This window comes from Phocoena sinus, chromosome 4 (genome assembly GCF_008692025.1).
Source record: "Phocoena sinus isolate mPhoSin1 chromosome 4, mPhoSin1.pri, whole genome shotgun sequence".
In the NCBI taxonomy this organism is placed as follows: Eukaryota; Metazoa; Chordata; class Mammalia; order Artiodactyla; family Phocoenidae; genus Phocoena; species Phocoena sinus.
This window is the reverse complement of record NC_045766.1, coordinates 48316173-48332791: the sequence shown is the minus strand read 5'-3', so window position 1 is coordinate 48332791 and position 16619 is coordinate 48316173. Positions and strand designations below refer to the sequence as shown.

General features: G+C 40.7%; 1 protein-coding gene across 4 annotated transcripts in view; it reads right to left on the bottom strand.

Annotated features, from left to right (window-relative positions):
* The window catches only part of SKIL (SKI like proto-oncogene), a 33332-nt gene extending 19442 nt beyond the window's left edge, over window positions 1-13890 (bottom strand). The window contains exons 1-3 of one of the 4 annotated variants that reach the window (XM_032630946.1): window positions 13710-13815; window positions 11788-12119; window positions 10363-11424 (exon numbers count right to left, since the gene is read on the bottom strand). In XM_032630946.1, the coding sequence (XP_032486837.1) occupies window positions 10363-11400 (1038 nt within the window). In that variant the 5' untranslated portion in view covers window positions 11401-11424; window positions 11788-12119; window positions 13710-13815. Of the gene's footprint in view, window positions 1-10362; window positions 12436-13709 lie in introns of those variants that run through there. The other 3 variants (XM_032630945.1, XM_032630947.1, XM_032630944.1) reach the window with 3 other exon arrangements.
* Between the last annotated feature and the right edge of the window lie 2729 nt (window positions 13891-16619).

Genomic DNA, 16619 nt, shown 5'->3' with positions numbered 1-16619 from the left:
TTTATACTTAAATTTGTAGTATACCATATACATATATATATATACCATACACATACCATTTAGAAAGACTGAAAACTATTTAAGACATTTTAGAATTCATTTTAAAAAAAGGTTAAAGTTTTTAAAAAGACACAGTGCTGAGAAGAGTAGTTTCATCATCTAGAAAACTCACTTAGGCAGAACATTTTCACCCCAACACTGTGATAAAAAAGGTGTTAATGAGCAGGGGTGAGCTCACTCTAACAAATCAATGAAGTATAAGATTGGCTCAAATTAAATGAGAATTCCATTTTTAGAAGTTATTTGTTAAACTCATTATTTAGAAAATATGGAAAGCTCCACTTTAAATCAGTTTCATATCTGAGACAATTCTGGATGTACTGCCCAAGAAATCAACTGTTTCCAGATGTTTTAAATTAAAATTACTAAAATTGATTTATATATTTTAAAGTTTTCCCTATTACAGATAACTGGAATGTCAAATCTTCAGAATAACAAATTCTAAACTTCTTCAGCCAGAGATCTTGACTTCAAATCTGATTCAATTTTGATCAAGTTCATTTTAAAACTCTACAGCTTGATTTGTATAAGTTTTACCTTTATTCATGATCCAAACTCAGTATAGCTTTGTTTCTATGATGTCTCTAAACTTCAAATGCCACCTTAAATAACTGCTAGCACATTCTTTCTATTTAAACATCCATCCCTCCCTAGTTTCTGACCTTTATTTTGTTTCCTATTCTTGCACCAACACATGAAGAGAGTCACAGAGGAGGGGTTATTAAAAAAACCTTCCTTAAAGATCACCTAGTGCAGTCCTCTAGGTAATGTCTGAACTCCCTATACAAAATCCCTGACGAGTGGCTATTCCGCCTCTGCTTAAACAGCAGCTTGAGGTCAAGTACTGTCTTAATCACTTTTGTATTTTCAGTACCTAGCACCATGCATGGCATGTCGTAGGGACTCAAATATTTGTTGAATGAATTCTGAATGACAGTGTAGCTCATTAATTCCCAGGGTAGCCTTTTTTAAGGTTAATCGGCTACCAGGAAACTCACAAGATAGTCTCTTTCATATTTAATACCCTTGTGTTCAATGAAGTACCAACAATCCTAACAGTCTCTGGGTTGTATTTTGAGAGATCAGATCTACAAATTAAATAATATAAATGATGGGGAAATGCAGAACACTAACCATGATAAAATGTTGGGAGTTAATTTTACCTAATATGCTGTGGTAAGCCATAAACACGTTTATAACAAGTTATCCTAACTGCATGTTAAAAACAATTATGAAAAGCACACATTATACAACAGAACATTCACGGGCATGCCAGATTTTCTCATCTATTATGCATTTGTGGCAACATACAAATTAGGTCTTCAAAAAAATAACAATATAATTAAATGGCACAGCAATAATGCTACTACTGATCAGGAATAAAAATGAGACACCAAGATACGCACATCTATTGCCTTTCCTTTTACCTTTCAATATGAGAATAATTCCATTCCCTTCGTGTACTTAAACATTAAAATAGAATACATTACATTACTTGGCAAAGAAGAGAAGTAGATCACTTAGTAGCTTAAGTTAGAGCCTTAAGATTTTAAAATACTTCTATTGCCCAACTTCCCCATAATTATCTACCACAAAATGAACAGATGGCATCCTCATCTGAAACATATAAGAAAAATTTCAGACACATGATTTCATTCCAAAAGTTCTTTCTCTAAGTCGTAAAACAACAAATAACGTCTATGAAAGCAAAATTTAAATAAGCCCAAAATGTATAGAAGTTAACTTTAAATAAGGAAAAATTAGGAAATGTTTTATGCAAGTTTCTCTAAATTTCAACTTACTGTGTTATGTACACATGACCCTTTAATAATCAGGTTTCCTAATAAAGAATCATTGTATTTTGGTACCATGCTTATTAGCCTCACAATGACAAATAGTTTAGAGAACTTGATTTCATTTACAAAAAGACCAATAAGCATTTGTCACCACTTTCTAGTTACAAAAGCAATTCCACCCACTCAGCACCCTTTGTATACTAACATTCCAATTTGCACTAAAAAAAACCCCCAAAAACAAAAATCAAAATGCTTTAAAATTCCCAGATTTATCTTCAATAATAAACTGTGATTTTAGGTGGCACTTTAGTTTCTAATTACAGTGTCAGATTAATATTATGATCTTTAAGTCCTAATGACAAACATTGATGAACTAAAGAAATCAAGACAATATCTCAAAGTATTGATGGGATTTCAAAAAGTCCCCTCAAAAAATCAGAATTAAATCTTTTTAAAATATGTGGAAAATATTTTTTAAAATAGAACTTAGAAAGACAAAGATTAATGTTTACATTTTGGTATTTATAAGCCAGTAAGCTTATGAAGGACTAGTAGACTGAAAAATTTCATAGTCTATCCTCCTATAATGGTGTGCTTACATAAAAAGTAAAATATAATGCATATTAAATACACATTACTTTGTACAAGCCAAACATAAATCGTTAGCAACCTTAGTAAACACATGACCAAACACATAGTTAAGCAACAACTCCTTCGCTATAAAGCCAATATATCCGCCAGGTTCCTTTTATTGTGTATAATACTAAGACATTCAAGTGGTCCATAAATGATTTCAGAAGGACACAAAAGATACCCTACCAGACAGCTGCCAACAACTCCTACTGAAAGAAACTGAATCTCTCAGAATAGGATCAGGTTTTCTCAATACTTCCAACAGGCTGTGAATGAGTGTTTCAACAACTGAAACAGGAATAGTGTTACAAGGTAGCAAATAGCTACTTAAGAGATTTTAAGGCTTAGTTTTGTGCCTCATTTCATTGTAATTATTAGAATTAATCAACCTAATGCAAAACCGGAACAATAAGGTCTAAGCACTTCCACTAACTTATCAAAGATGGATCTGCAGAAATCACGTCTGTTGCTCCTCCACACTACAGAATCATATCTACCTCATAAAGCCAATTTTAGGTTTAAAGTGCTTAAAAACTCTCACAGGAAAAGCAAGGTCACATTCTTAAAATATGCAACTCTCTTCTTAAATCCTTCATGGAAACAAAGCCATGTAAAAGTCAGTAGTACGATATTCCTCCCTTAAACTCGAAGGAAACAGGGCTTCCCTGGTGGCATGAATCCGTCTGCCAATGTAGGGGACAAGGGTTCGAGCCCTGGTCCGGGAAGATCCCATATGCTGCAGAGCAACTAAGCCCATGAGCCACAACTACTGAGTCTGCACTCTAGAGTCCGCAAGTCACAACTACTGAAACCGTGTGCCACAACTACTGAAGCCCGCACGCCTAGAGCCCGTGCTCCGCAAGGACAAGCCACTGCAATGAGAAGCCTACACACTGTGAACTCGCCGCAACTAGAGAATGCCCGTGTGCAGCAACGAAGACCCAATGAAGCCAAAAATAAATAAATTTATTTAAAAAAAAACTTAAAGGAAACAAACTGATAAAAATCCTGTTAATTTCTGGGACTTGAAAAATAATTTCTTTACACTGTAATTCTATGGTGTCCAATCCACTTAATATTGCAATTATTTGAAAATTTCCATGTCATATACATCTTTTCACTAAAATATCTGTTATAAAAAGTTTTAATCTAGGGCTTCCCTGGTGGTGCAGTGGTTAAGAATCCGCCTGCCAACGCAGGACACACGGGTTCAAGCCCTGGTCCAGGAGGATCCCACGTGCCGCGGAGCAACTAAGCCCGTGCGCCACAACTACTGAGCCTGTGCTCTAGAGCCCGTGAGCCACAGCTACTGAAGCCTGCGCGCCTAGAGCCCGTCCTCCGCAACAAGAGAAGCCACCACAATGAGAAGCCCGCGCACTGCAACGAAGAGTAGCCCACGCTCACCGCAACTAGAGAATGCCTGCGCCCAGCAACAAAGATCCAACGCAGCCAAAAATAACTTAATTTTTTAAAAAAGTTTTAATCTACATACATGTAAGGCTTTGCTTTTCTATCCCATTTCAGCATAGATGCTTTTTAAAAAGTATCTCAGATTATTTTGACCTTCAAATAATATAAATTGACAATATCAAAATGTAAATTAATTAATTTTACTATGTGCAATATATTGCATTTTAAAAAATTTTACTCTATTTCATGTATTTTTAAAATGCTGGTGACCCAGTAAATTGACTTTTTTGATATCCCCCTCACCCTTCTCAACTGAGGTTCTCAAGAAAATTAAGCCCAAACCCTGCAAAGCTTCCACTGTATGCATTAAATTAACTTCTCTCCAAAGGACTTAGAAAGGTACTATATACCATCCTTTCTATGGCTTAATTCTCCTCCCACAGAACCCCAGATGAGAAAGGCTGCATGGGTGACAAACTGCAATTTGATAAACACTGCTCTAAGTACATGTCCTGAAGTTTGTCCAAATGTATTATTTCAACAATTAGGTCTTAAGTTAATAACCTGTGCACTCTACAGATGCTTTTGCACAGATTTACAAAGCATTACGTACGTAAAGGAATAAATTCCAATGGTGGTTATCACTCCATGGTGAAATTATGAGGAAATTCTGTTTTCTTCTTTGTACTTTTTTAAGGATTTACTCTAATGGGCCTATATTGCTTTCATAATCACACCAAAAAAAATTTTTTTTTCAAAATGGAAAGCCGTAGTATTACGTACCCAAATTGGTCTTTAGTAATTTTCTTTAACTTTTGTATTCCTTGTCCCCATAAGATAAACAAAATATGCACTTTTAAGGCTATTAGAAATCTCAAAATAAATTCAATACCACAAATAAAAACAAAATGCTGCTTCGCTTTAAAACGAAACTCTTCTCCTCCTTGAAAATCACTGGTAGCTTTCTAGGGCTACTAAGACTTTTCATTCAGTTGTATCCAAACTTTTGTTAAGCATACATCACATTCTAGGTTTAGAAACTACAAGATGAATTCCTGCCCTAGGGAGCCTCCAACTAGTCTTTACATACATATTTCTGTGACCCATTTCTAAGCCTAGGAATCAAAATGAGTTTTAAACTAACTTTAAATCTTTCCTATTCATTTCTCTTTCTGCCTAGCATGGTGCTGTAATACTTTATTTAGTGATGGAACCAAACCACACCTTAAATTATATATTCTTCATGCCTTTTTAGTCAAATAAAATCCTTACATTATTTTAATGTATATGTAACATATATGAAACCTCAACAGACCAAATTTTATGCATGGACAAAATAAAGGTTCAAGCCATTACTAAAACTATTCCCAAACTAGTTCTACCTCTTTACTTGAACAAATTGAGTTCTGGCTCCACACTCTCTACTACCAGAATTCTAAAGGCATTGAAATTAATCCAATTCTTGCTTTCTTCCTTGTTCTCCAAGTGGTATAAATTATAACATATGCATAGGTATGAGAACACTACTGGCTAACTATGTACTGATTCAGGCCTATTCTTTTTCTTTTCTTCCTTGAAGTTTCTTAATTTTTTTTCCCATTTCTCAGACCAAAAGGATAAAGCGCTTTATCAGAAGCCTTTTTAAAAATATTAACATTTTAAAATGTTTAAAAAATTAAAAATTTTTAATGATAAAATGAATATAGACTCTAGATTTCCTAAACCATAAGGGGGCACTATTCCCAAAGCCATTCTAAAGATTTCACTGAAATTTCCTTCTTATAACATATTTTATAACAAACGTGTTTTGTACTTTCTTCTTGCATACTTCATTTTGATAAATAAACAAATATCCAACTAGTATAATTACTGTGTACAAACAACTAAAAGTGAGATACAGCTGAGCCCAACACTCAGTTATCTTACTTTGAAATATCTTCAGATAATTCTAGATAAATCAAGAAAATGTTTGGGGAAAGGAAAAATCCCGAAATACATATTAGTAAATATTTCAGTAATAGTTTGAAGTACCATCTGATATTTCTAGACTCAACTTCCAAAGTACTTTTAAATCCATTCTCTCATTTGATCAGTTGTCTTATTCAACAGTTTATTTGCAAATTATATAAGTTAATTAAGGGTTAAACCATAATTTTTCCCCAAAAATCCCCAATATTCTAAAATATAATGGAGCATTGTCTCCCAAAAATTTATTCAGTTTAAAAAATTTTTTCTTTTTCACTGAGTAACTTTGACCTGCCAAGCAGTAAACTAAATTCTGGGAAAACAGGAAAAAGTCTCAAAACTCATTAAGACAGTTGTTAATTTTATAAAGTTAGAAAAAAATATTCATACTCGTCCCTTATATGAGCACAAATACTTCATTTGATTCTGACCTTATAGCCACTTAATAAAAATTTATGCTAATCATAAATTGCAAACTCTGCCTCTGATGTAACAGATTACCATCAAATCTATCACAATTATTACTGGTACACATTTTGTCCCAACACTACTCTTTGTAAGTTACCCATCCTCTCTAGTGTATTTCTTTACCTCACTTAGGTTGGTACTAAGAAACACACTTCCTAAACAAAAGTATAATAGCTTACAAGAGGGGAGAAATTTTTTGGAGGATTATCACTATTGCCAATGACCTCGCAGAAATGAACTGTAAGAAAAATGCAAAACTAAAAAAAGTGAATGTTTAATTAATAGGCTTTAAGAGGAAAACTTTTTAAGTTGATATCTTTAGGTAATCTATTTGCATCACAGATAATCCATAGGGTTTTTTCCCTAAGCAAAGTAAGAACCGTATTATTTTACTTACCTAACAGTAGTCAAGTCTAAATGTTAGAAATCTAAATTTTAACCCCTAAAAATTTATAAAGGCATAATCCATCTTTACTTAGTGAACTGGAGAATGTCAGCCGCATGCTGTAACAGCAAAGAATCACCTATAATGATCTTATCAGTTGACTACAAATAGGTTTTTCTAATGTGCTTGAAAATAATCTCAAGGAAACATCACCCTTCAAATTTTACTTACAAATGATCAGTTTGCTTGGCAAACCTTTTTTCCACAGATAGAAACTAAGATTCAACAAAATCAGAATTAGATCAAATAAACAATACCCACTGGAGATATGGAAAAGAATCAAGAATATGGTATTCTTCCATATATTTGTGCACTATAAAATACAATAATCATTTTTCTAATAAAAACATAAAAAATGATATGAAGAGACAGTTTTGATAACACCATTTTGCAAAGCAACCTAGGCAGATCTAAAAATCAAGTATTATTTCTTGTGGTGACCTGAGTGAGAAAGAGTTCAAAATACTATACCTCTGGTGTCTGCAAAGAATAGTCAGCTCTTCACTTAGAACACTGACCTTCTACCACTTATTTCTCCCATCTAAATATAGCTCCTAACTATGCAAAGTAAATATAGTTTTTAGTTATGCAAATAGTTTGGTGACCATCACTAATATAATTTCCATCCTTAGAAATAATTCAACAGTTGCTACATTTCAAACAATTGCCTACTGAGTTTGAGGGGATTTTTAAAATCCAAAAACCTACTCTGACTACATTAACTAAACATGCCCAATTACATCAGTGTTCACACTAAACATAAGGACCTTTAGATAAGAGGTTAATATATTTAGCATATGCTTTAATTTTTTTTAAAAAAGCCTGTTTTGACTTTTTTAAATGAGCTTCCTCTGGATGTATTTGGTTTGTTGGGCAACCAATTCAGTGACTCACAGAAGATAATGAAAAATGTTCCCCAGCCAAGGACTATCTCCGTGCCCCCTTCCCAGTAAAATACCTTAGTCTACATACAAGTTAACAGAGAGCTTAAGAACCATTATACTAAGGTAAGTTGATAAGAAAAGTTAATGTTTCTCAAAATTCAGTTTCTGCTACTGAGTTTGCTTATGGGAAAAGGAGTGAAAATTACTAGACTTGAAGTCAGAAGAACTCCATTCAACTCCTGATTCTACCACTTACCAGTTATACAACCAGAAGCATGTGACCCATCTGAACCCACCGGTTTCTCATCTCAACTTCAAAAGAGAACTACTTCGCCAAGTTTTGAGGAGTAAATTTTCAAAATGTGAAGTAGCAAGCATGTATTACTATGCATGAACTCCCCAAAAACTTCTTTCTTAAAGGTTTGATTATTGGAAATTTTCAAATTCCCTTAAATTGCTTAAAATTCACATAAAATTGGAAAAAATAACAAAACACACCAGAAACGCTGGCAAATACTGCAAAACATAACATAGTAAAAAGATGGGGAAAAAAATCTCACAGCTTCCTCAAATAAAAACTGAATTCAAATTAATAAATTCTGAGACAATAAATGACTACATCCTGATGAAGGACAGTTTCAATTTTAACCAAACCCTAGCACATTCAGTTTCAGTTAAGTAAATTCATCACCTTTTTTTTTTTTTTTTTAACCTTTATCATGGTTCTCAGATATTTTTTTCTCACAAACACAGAGCAGGAATATTAGGCAAAGTAATTTATCCCAAAAATGCTTATGTCAGAGCAACCAAGATTGGACCAAGAATATCTGGCAAATAATGTGGCCACCTATGGACATGTGAGAGTCCTAGTTACATTAGGGCAAGATATCATAAATGTCAAGAGGGGCATTCCACATTTTGAGAATACAGACAATTCTAAACACTACTTTCAGCGTGGGACCAGGCCAGCTGTAAGCATGTCCAACAATGTGAGAACTGGCTTAAAGTCAATTCTGCTTTAAAATCAGTTAAACAATATAAACTTACCTAGTAGCCACAGGCAAGGCATTTCCAAGAAGTACTGACCGGTTTGGAATCAGCAAGTAGCAAACTACCCTGAATTCAAGTCTGAAATTATCTTCATTGGGCTTCAGAAGCAAATCACTGTCTTAAAACTACACTGTAACTAAATTTCCCTCAAAACCTGAAAGGCTTAAAGCACAGGCCATGAAACCTTAAGTTTCTTGCCCAAGCTCTAATCTTGCTGTAAATAAACTTCAGTCATTTAATACTTCTGTGAAGCAGAAAGGGCAGAGATATTTCAAGGAATAAAAGCTAATTAATAGTGGAAAAATTAGATTCCTAAGATGAAACATGGCCAATCTTTTGTGGTACCAATCAAATAAAACTGTACGTGTAAAACTGTTCAAAAACAATGCTTGCCACATTTTAAACACTTAGTGTTAGCTATTATACTGATTTTAAGCAAGTACGCAAATATTTAAAAACCAGATCAACGAACTGAATATTTAATAGCCTAAATCTTATCTATTAGCCAGCCATTCAAACTCTTAGAATGAACTAGTGTAGCCTACCAGATAATGCGGTGGGAAAATAAGTTTAAAATCTCTTTGCTGAGACGTTTTTATATTAATGTTTATTTAATCTAAAATAATGTTGAGCTTCCCTGGTGGTGCAGTGGTTAAGAATCCGCCTGCCAATGCAGGGATACAGATTCGAGCCCTGGTCCGGGAAGATCCTACATGCCGCGGAGCAGCTAAGCCCGTGCGCCACAACTACTGAGCCTGCGCTCTAGAGCCCATGAACCGCAACTACTGAGCCCACGCACCACAACTACTGAAGCCCGGGCACCTAGAGCCCGCACTCTGCAACAAGAGAATCAACCGCAATGATAAGCCTGTGCACCGCAAGGAAGAGCAGCCCCCGCTCGCTGCAACTAGAGAAAGCCTGAGTGCAGCAATGAAGACCCAATGCAGCCAAAAATAAATAAATAAAATAATTTTTTTTAATTTAAAAAATAAAATAATCTTTCTAGCTGCCATAATTTTTTAAAATTATTCCTCTCTTTAAAAAAAAATTCTTGGTGACTAGAATCACGAAGTTTTCAGATAAATCTGTCTTTTGCATTTGTCTCCAGTACTGATCAAGTCTGAATATTCAATTACAGAAACAATGTCAGAAGTCCTAAATATACCTTTGAAAAAACGCTGTTTGGAGCCCACCACCAGAGTTGTTTGGGCTACCTATCATATCATTTGCAAATAGAGATAACACCAAAGTGTAAATTATCTTGAGTCCTAGGAAAACAACTGATTTAGTCATCAAAAAGCAAGATGTGTGAAAACAAGGACATGGCTTGAAAAGCCCCAAATCCTCCACTCCCTGGCTATATAATCTTGGGAAAGCCACTTGATCTCTCTGAGCCTCATTCTCTTTATCTGTAAAATGGGAATAATCTCACTTCTCTCAGTAGGTTGTTTGGAAGATCAAATGAGAACACATACAGGAAAGCACTTTATAGCCTAAAACGTGTAATACAAACATAACATATTATTTAGATGAGTTTCTCCTGTTGTTGCATGAGTAGTAATAGTTTAACAGTTATATTCTAAATAGACTTTTAATTTCAAAGTAAACCATTACCGTTATTCAAAGTTGCTATTAAAAAAAACAAACTTGCCTTGGATTGAGTCCTCTTCCCATTTCTCATGCTAAATTTCTCCTTCATTTCTTCTAAAATTACCTTCAGTTTCTTTTCTTCAGGTGTCCCTAAGTATTTTTGGTTCACGTGAAGATAGCAATGCCATTTGGCTGATTCAAAGCCCCAGTGGCAAGTCCTTTTGTCGGGTGATCTGTGAGAATGCATCACAAATGTCTGGGGCGCAAACATTCCACAGCACTCCAGACACTGAATACACGGGGCATCTGGCTGAACATAAAATTGGGGTGCAAATAAACCCTGACATTTGCCTAAGCATTCATGTTCCACTTCAAAGGCACTGCCAGTTTCCTTCAACTGGGCCAATGAGTTCTTAGCAGGAAGTATACTACCATTTTGAGGAAAAGTGCGTGGCCGCAATAAAGCATTACACAGTCTTTGTGCATCAGTTAATGTGATCAGCCCACAGGACGGGGCATTGAATGGAAGTATTCCCAGGACCTTCAAGATATGAAGCTGGTCTGATGTACACCTTGAACAATAGATGTACAATTCATCACATACTGTATTTATTTGTTGGAGTGAAAATTCTCTGAGAACAGAATTTAGGACTTGGGGCAAACAGAGTCTCTTTTCTCCTCCAACCTGAAAACAAGAAATAGACTCCCCTTCCAACACAGTCTGGGTGAGTTCTGTGGAGCTATCAGAAGGGATGAGCAGTGGACCAGGAAGAACCTGAGGAGATGGAAGAGGCAGAAACACAGTAGGTGACATGCTTTCTTGGGAATACCGAGCGGAAAATGCTGCTGGTCCACCCAGAGAGCTCTGGCTACTTAAATGGAATTGTGCCAAAGTGTGTTTCAAACTGGGATTTAAATGTAAAGGTTCAGGCACAGAGGCACAGGTTCTTTTGACATGCTCTTCATCAGTTTCCATTGGCGCTTCATAGCCGTCCAAGTGTTCCTTCTTTACAGTTGGCATCTTGTTTACCATCATTTTTCCGTTTGCATGAATGTCTGTCATCATTTTTTTCACTGGAGGGCTGCCATCATCTCCCATCCCGTTCAGTTTTTTATTTGAGCCCTGAACCAAGGAAAAATTTGTCTGTAGGTTTTCCATTGCTAAAAACTATTGTGTTAAATAAGTAAGTCTGAGATTTGCATTGTTAACTAGTTGCTTATTTGAAGAGAGAAACACAATGTATACCAATACTTATGGTAACTTACTCAAACAGAAAATTTAAATTTCCAAAGAGACCTCCCTAAACTACTCAATAGATTTTGCAACTTTGTTTTGGTTCTGCTTATACTCCAAGTATAATTTCACTGCAAGTGCTATAAAACTTCTTATTGTCTAATAACACAGAAAATAATTTTAAGAGGCACACTTCCGAGGAAGCCTTTGTTTTCTTAAGTTCTTCAGATATACGTATTAAAATAAAGTTACCAGTTCTCTCAATTCAAGATGTCCAAGTTCAACGCAATAGTTTGGTTTGGTTTTAAGCACAACACCCGAAAAGTTTATGCAATTACTTGAGTCAAAATTATGCACCCAAATTTAGTATTTGGCACCAAAGACACCAAAAAAGGAGGGAAAAAAGTATCTTCTCTAAAAATGATGATCTGTTGGTCTGTGTGGACAAAATGAAGGCTTGTATAAATCCTCACACCAGTTAAGAAGTCTCTGACTCCACTTGAACTTCTACAATTAAAAATGAAACCTAAAGAAAAACTGCCCAGTTATCTTCAGGATTACTGTTCATTCTTCTTTTAATTAATCTGGAAGAGAAGGGGGTTGGGGGATAGTTACATTTGAATTTGCTCCAGAGCCCAAAGGGTCAGTTTGAAAATAGTTTCTTAATCTTAAACTGAGTTCACTTTACCAAAGGTGACACTTGAGTGATTCCTTTAAATCTAATACCAGTTAACTAGAAGTACCTTCACTTAAATAGGAAAGCAATTCGGAGAATGGGTAAAGGTTGCAATAATATCCCTCAAAAGGGAGAGGGTTACTCCTACTCAGAACAGGAAGAACCTTAAAGAGATCATCTCACCCAAAACTCAATACTAAAGGTTTTCTCAGTTATGCCATTTTAGCTAAAATCACCTATTACTTCATCTCTCAATTAAAAAAAAAAAACCCACCAGTTTCATCCAAAAAAATCAGATACTAGTTAACATACCTACCAATATGTAAGTTACAATCTTAAGTGCATAATTCATCTAGTCAGTGTAGGCTATTTTTCTGGAATGACTGTAAGCAAAAATTAACTTTCCCTTTAAAGGGTTAGAGAATTTGCTTAATGGAAGCCAAAAGCTACAGACTCCACTCCTGGGAATCTCCATCCTTGAACAAGACTAATCCGGGACAAAAAGCACAAGGCAGACAGACCTCACAAAGAATGCAAATGGAGGAAGAGGGAAAAAAAGAAAAGATCCTTCTTCCACTTCCTTCTTGAGAGAAATTCCAAAAGGAATCCCAATAAATAGAAATTTTTGCCTCCCAAACTGCGAGGAATTTACCTTAAAACAGACCCAAAGGGTTAAGGACCAAGGCCACTAGCCAACGTACTGATTTCGCCCACCACAGGAACACCTCAGCCAACGCTGGCCAAGGAAGAGGGGAGGAGGCGAGACCTAGAATGGGGGAGCCCCCAAACCCTGAAATCCTCGGCCCACGCAAAGCCACCCACCCATCTCAAACCCGAGGAGGCGGTGGGGAGGATGGGACCCGGGACGCCTCGGGGCGTGCCAGGGGGTCGTGGGAAGTGGAGGAAAAGGAGCACCCCCCCCCCGCGGTCTCGGAACACCCCCAGGGCCCTCCCCACACCACCCCGCTGAGTGGGCCGCAGGGAAGACTGGAAATCCCCCGTGCACCCTCTCCCCGGGAAGTTCTCGGGTGTTACCTCAGCACCCCTAAGGCTGCACCTCCCTCGCCCGCCCGGGACCAGAAGAGAGAGGGGCGGGTGGGGAGCCCAGCCGGGATCCCCCAGCCGCTGGGCGCCGACCAACCGGGTCGAGCCCGGGGCATCCCCGCGCAGCACAGACAGGCGGCGGGGGGGCGGGGACTGGCGCCCAGGTCTCCGGGGTCCCGATGGCTCCGGTCAAGTGCAGCGCCCTGCCCCTGCCCACCACCCGGCATCAGCGAGACAAGATACGCCGTGAGACACCCGCCACGCGCCCCCACCCCCCGGGACTCCGACCTCACCCGTGACCCGCGCATCCGCACCCCCGACTCCGGCCTCCGCGCCCCAGGAAGCCCGATGAGCTTTGTTAACTCCCCACTACCCCCGGCGCTGCCGTCGGGCGCCCCGGGGGCCGCGCGCCCCTTGCCTCCCGCCGCGTCCCCCGAGCGAGCCGAGGCCGCACCTGTGCCAGCCGCCGCCGCCGCAGCCGCTCGCCCGCTCCCCTCGGCTGTGCCGGCGCCGCTCCGAACCCCACACACATCGCTACACACAGCCCTCTGACGTCACCGAGTCCTCGGCCCGCCCACGTCACTGCGGAGACACACGGCTTCCCGCAGACGCCGCCGCCGTCTCCGGCCGCCCGGGGCAGAGCGAGGGCGGAGGGGCGGAGGGGCGGGGGGAGGGGAACGGAGCCAGCAGCGGCACCGCGCCCGCGGGACGGCCGCCGCCTCGCGGCTCCTAGCCCCTCGGGGACGCGCGCGCCGTAGGGACTATTGTGGCTCCCGAGGGCTACCCCGGCCCGTCGCCTGGCGCGCGCGCCCCTCCCCCCAGGCGCGCGCCCGGCGTTCCCAGCCCCGCGCGCCGTCTGGGCGGCTGGCGCGCGGCGCTGTCTGCGGTGCACCCGGCGCAGACAGGATGTTCCCTCCCCGCCCCACCCCCACCGCCGCCCTCCCTCCTTCCTTCCTCGAGTCGCCCAGCCGGCTGTCTGGGGCCGCCACCGCCCCGCCCCCGCCCCACCCGCTGCTCGGTGGAGACGGGCCAGACCCGGGGGCGCCCTGGTTGCTCGGCCGCCGCACTACACGGAGAGAGGGGGCAGGGCGGCCGCGCGGTGCACTGTGCGCGACCCCAGCAGCCGGCAGGGCGGAGGCAGGGCCCGCCCGGCCGAGCGCCGCCGCCCGAGGTCAGGCACGGGCGACCCTCCCCCCGCGGGGCGCAGCTGGGCCGCCCCGCCCCGGAGGCAGCCGAGCGGCGGCCTCCCAGCTTCGCACCCCCAACAGTGTGGGCCCTGCGCGCTGGGGCTGCCCCCCGCCCCTGCGGGGCCCCCCCCGCCCGAGGGCCGCCCCGCCAGCTGCTGGCGCTGCGCTCCGCCCCACACCGGCGGCCCCCGCCTTGCCCGGGCGGCCTCCGCCCAGGCGCCTTGCCGGGGCTGACCTTCTCCGCCATCGGGCCGGGCCGGAGGGCTGGCCGAAGTTGCGGCAAAACAGAAAACATTTTTGTCCCTGCTTCTCAGACTCCCTCCTGCCACCCCCTCACCAGACTGCTCTCTCGGTTCCAAAAGGGAGCTAGAAATTACATGTTTCTACAGTGTTTCCTGAGGGCTTTGGGGTTTTGTTTTGGAAGCGATCAGGAGATGAGACGAGGAAAGAGACGACTGAAGAGCTTTCGGCTGTGACCCTCGGGGCCGGACAGTGGTCTCCCTGGTCTGTGTTCCGCGGTGGCTAGTTAGCATATTGAACTCTGCCGAGCTACTCCGTCATATTTTGAAACATCAAGAAAAAACCCTTTTTCCCGCCCCACCGCAAAATCAGGAGACTGACCCCCAGGTCTCAGTGCACCAAATTCAGAAGACTCGAGCTTCGTCCCCCTCCTTTTTTTTTTTTCTTTTTGCCAGTTTTCGCCCCATTTCTCCTGGTTTTACTGCTTCGAGGTCACTCGTATGGGGTCCACATTTGGAGCCAGCCGACTGGGAATACCCCTGTGCACATAGATTTTTTTCCCTCTTTTCCTCCCAACGGGCCTACTAAAGGCTCACGAGCCTCTTTCGCTCCACACACACGTTCCGTTCTTTACACCACGATCGTGCTCCCGGGTCGTGCCCCCTTCTCCCACCCCCCATCTTCCCCTCCTTCTTGACTGCCTCCTTTCCAGAACATGAATAATTCCGCAGCACTTCCCATCTGTTATTGCCATAGAGACAGAAGCTCAGCAAAGATAATGATGTTCTCTGTAGAGCCAGTTGGGGGAGAACAGCATCTGCGAGACTGGGGGATAGATTTTCTAACCTCAAGAAGAGTCAGAAGGCCCGGCTGAAGGTCTGATGTGGAAGACTAGACAGTCCTGAGACTTGGCATCTGGTCAGCTCTCGGTACTTGGCTCGTGTCTAGCCAGAAGAAACAATTTTTATAAACCAAAATGACAGATTTTTTAAAAAATGATTTCAAACTGCAATTAATGATAAATATTCAGTACTCATTTTATCAACCATAAAAATAATTACTTGCTAGCACATCCAAAGGCCTAAGGGCCAAAATCAATTGGACAGTAAATAGACTTTGAGAAATCAAACACATTATCCTCTCCCCTGTTCTTTTGATTTGCTTTCCCCTGGTATATGTTTTTTTAGTGAAGGATCTTTTGTGCTGGTGACTTTATGTACAATGGTTTGAGAAATAGTGACAGGCAAATGTGACTAGAACCAATCAAGCTTTGAGGATTTTTTTTTTCACTATTCATCAAAGTACGAAATGTACCAGATTAAAGTTCACTTTGCCCTTGAATTCCCAAGGTCTTGGCCTCAAAGGTACATGTTTGAACTCAAGTGAAACTAAGCAGGGTACATTTACATAGATCTGAGGCAGATGGGAAGGCACACACTAACTTTTTTGCAGACCTACTTAAGGATGTTTGGAAACTATCGGTAAAATTGACTGTATAACATAAAACAAAAAGCACTGAAACAAATGATAATGGTTCTTTATCTGAGAAACAGAATTGAATGGACACAGAGAATACAGGCCTTAGAAAAAAAATCACAGTGAGGTAATGAATATTGTAATCCCCACATACTGATGGTCTTCCTCAGTGTTGAAAAGTCAGTTTAAGTATCAGTTAGTAAATAGCTATTAAAGTGGTTTTGCATGGCCTCCTACCTTACCATCTTGGCTGCCAGCAGGTGCTGAGCAAGGCCACAGTGAGAGTGTGTGCCTGTGTGCGCGTTAAAATTCCAAGCGATTGGGGGTACGGGGGCACTACCTACTGTCTCATCTTCCATTAAACAGCACAAATAGAAGATGCAAACTAGCTGGTACTAGGTGGTCTAGAACTTCTTTTTCAGTAGTTACAGATGTCTGGTAATAATAGAAACCAAGAATTT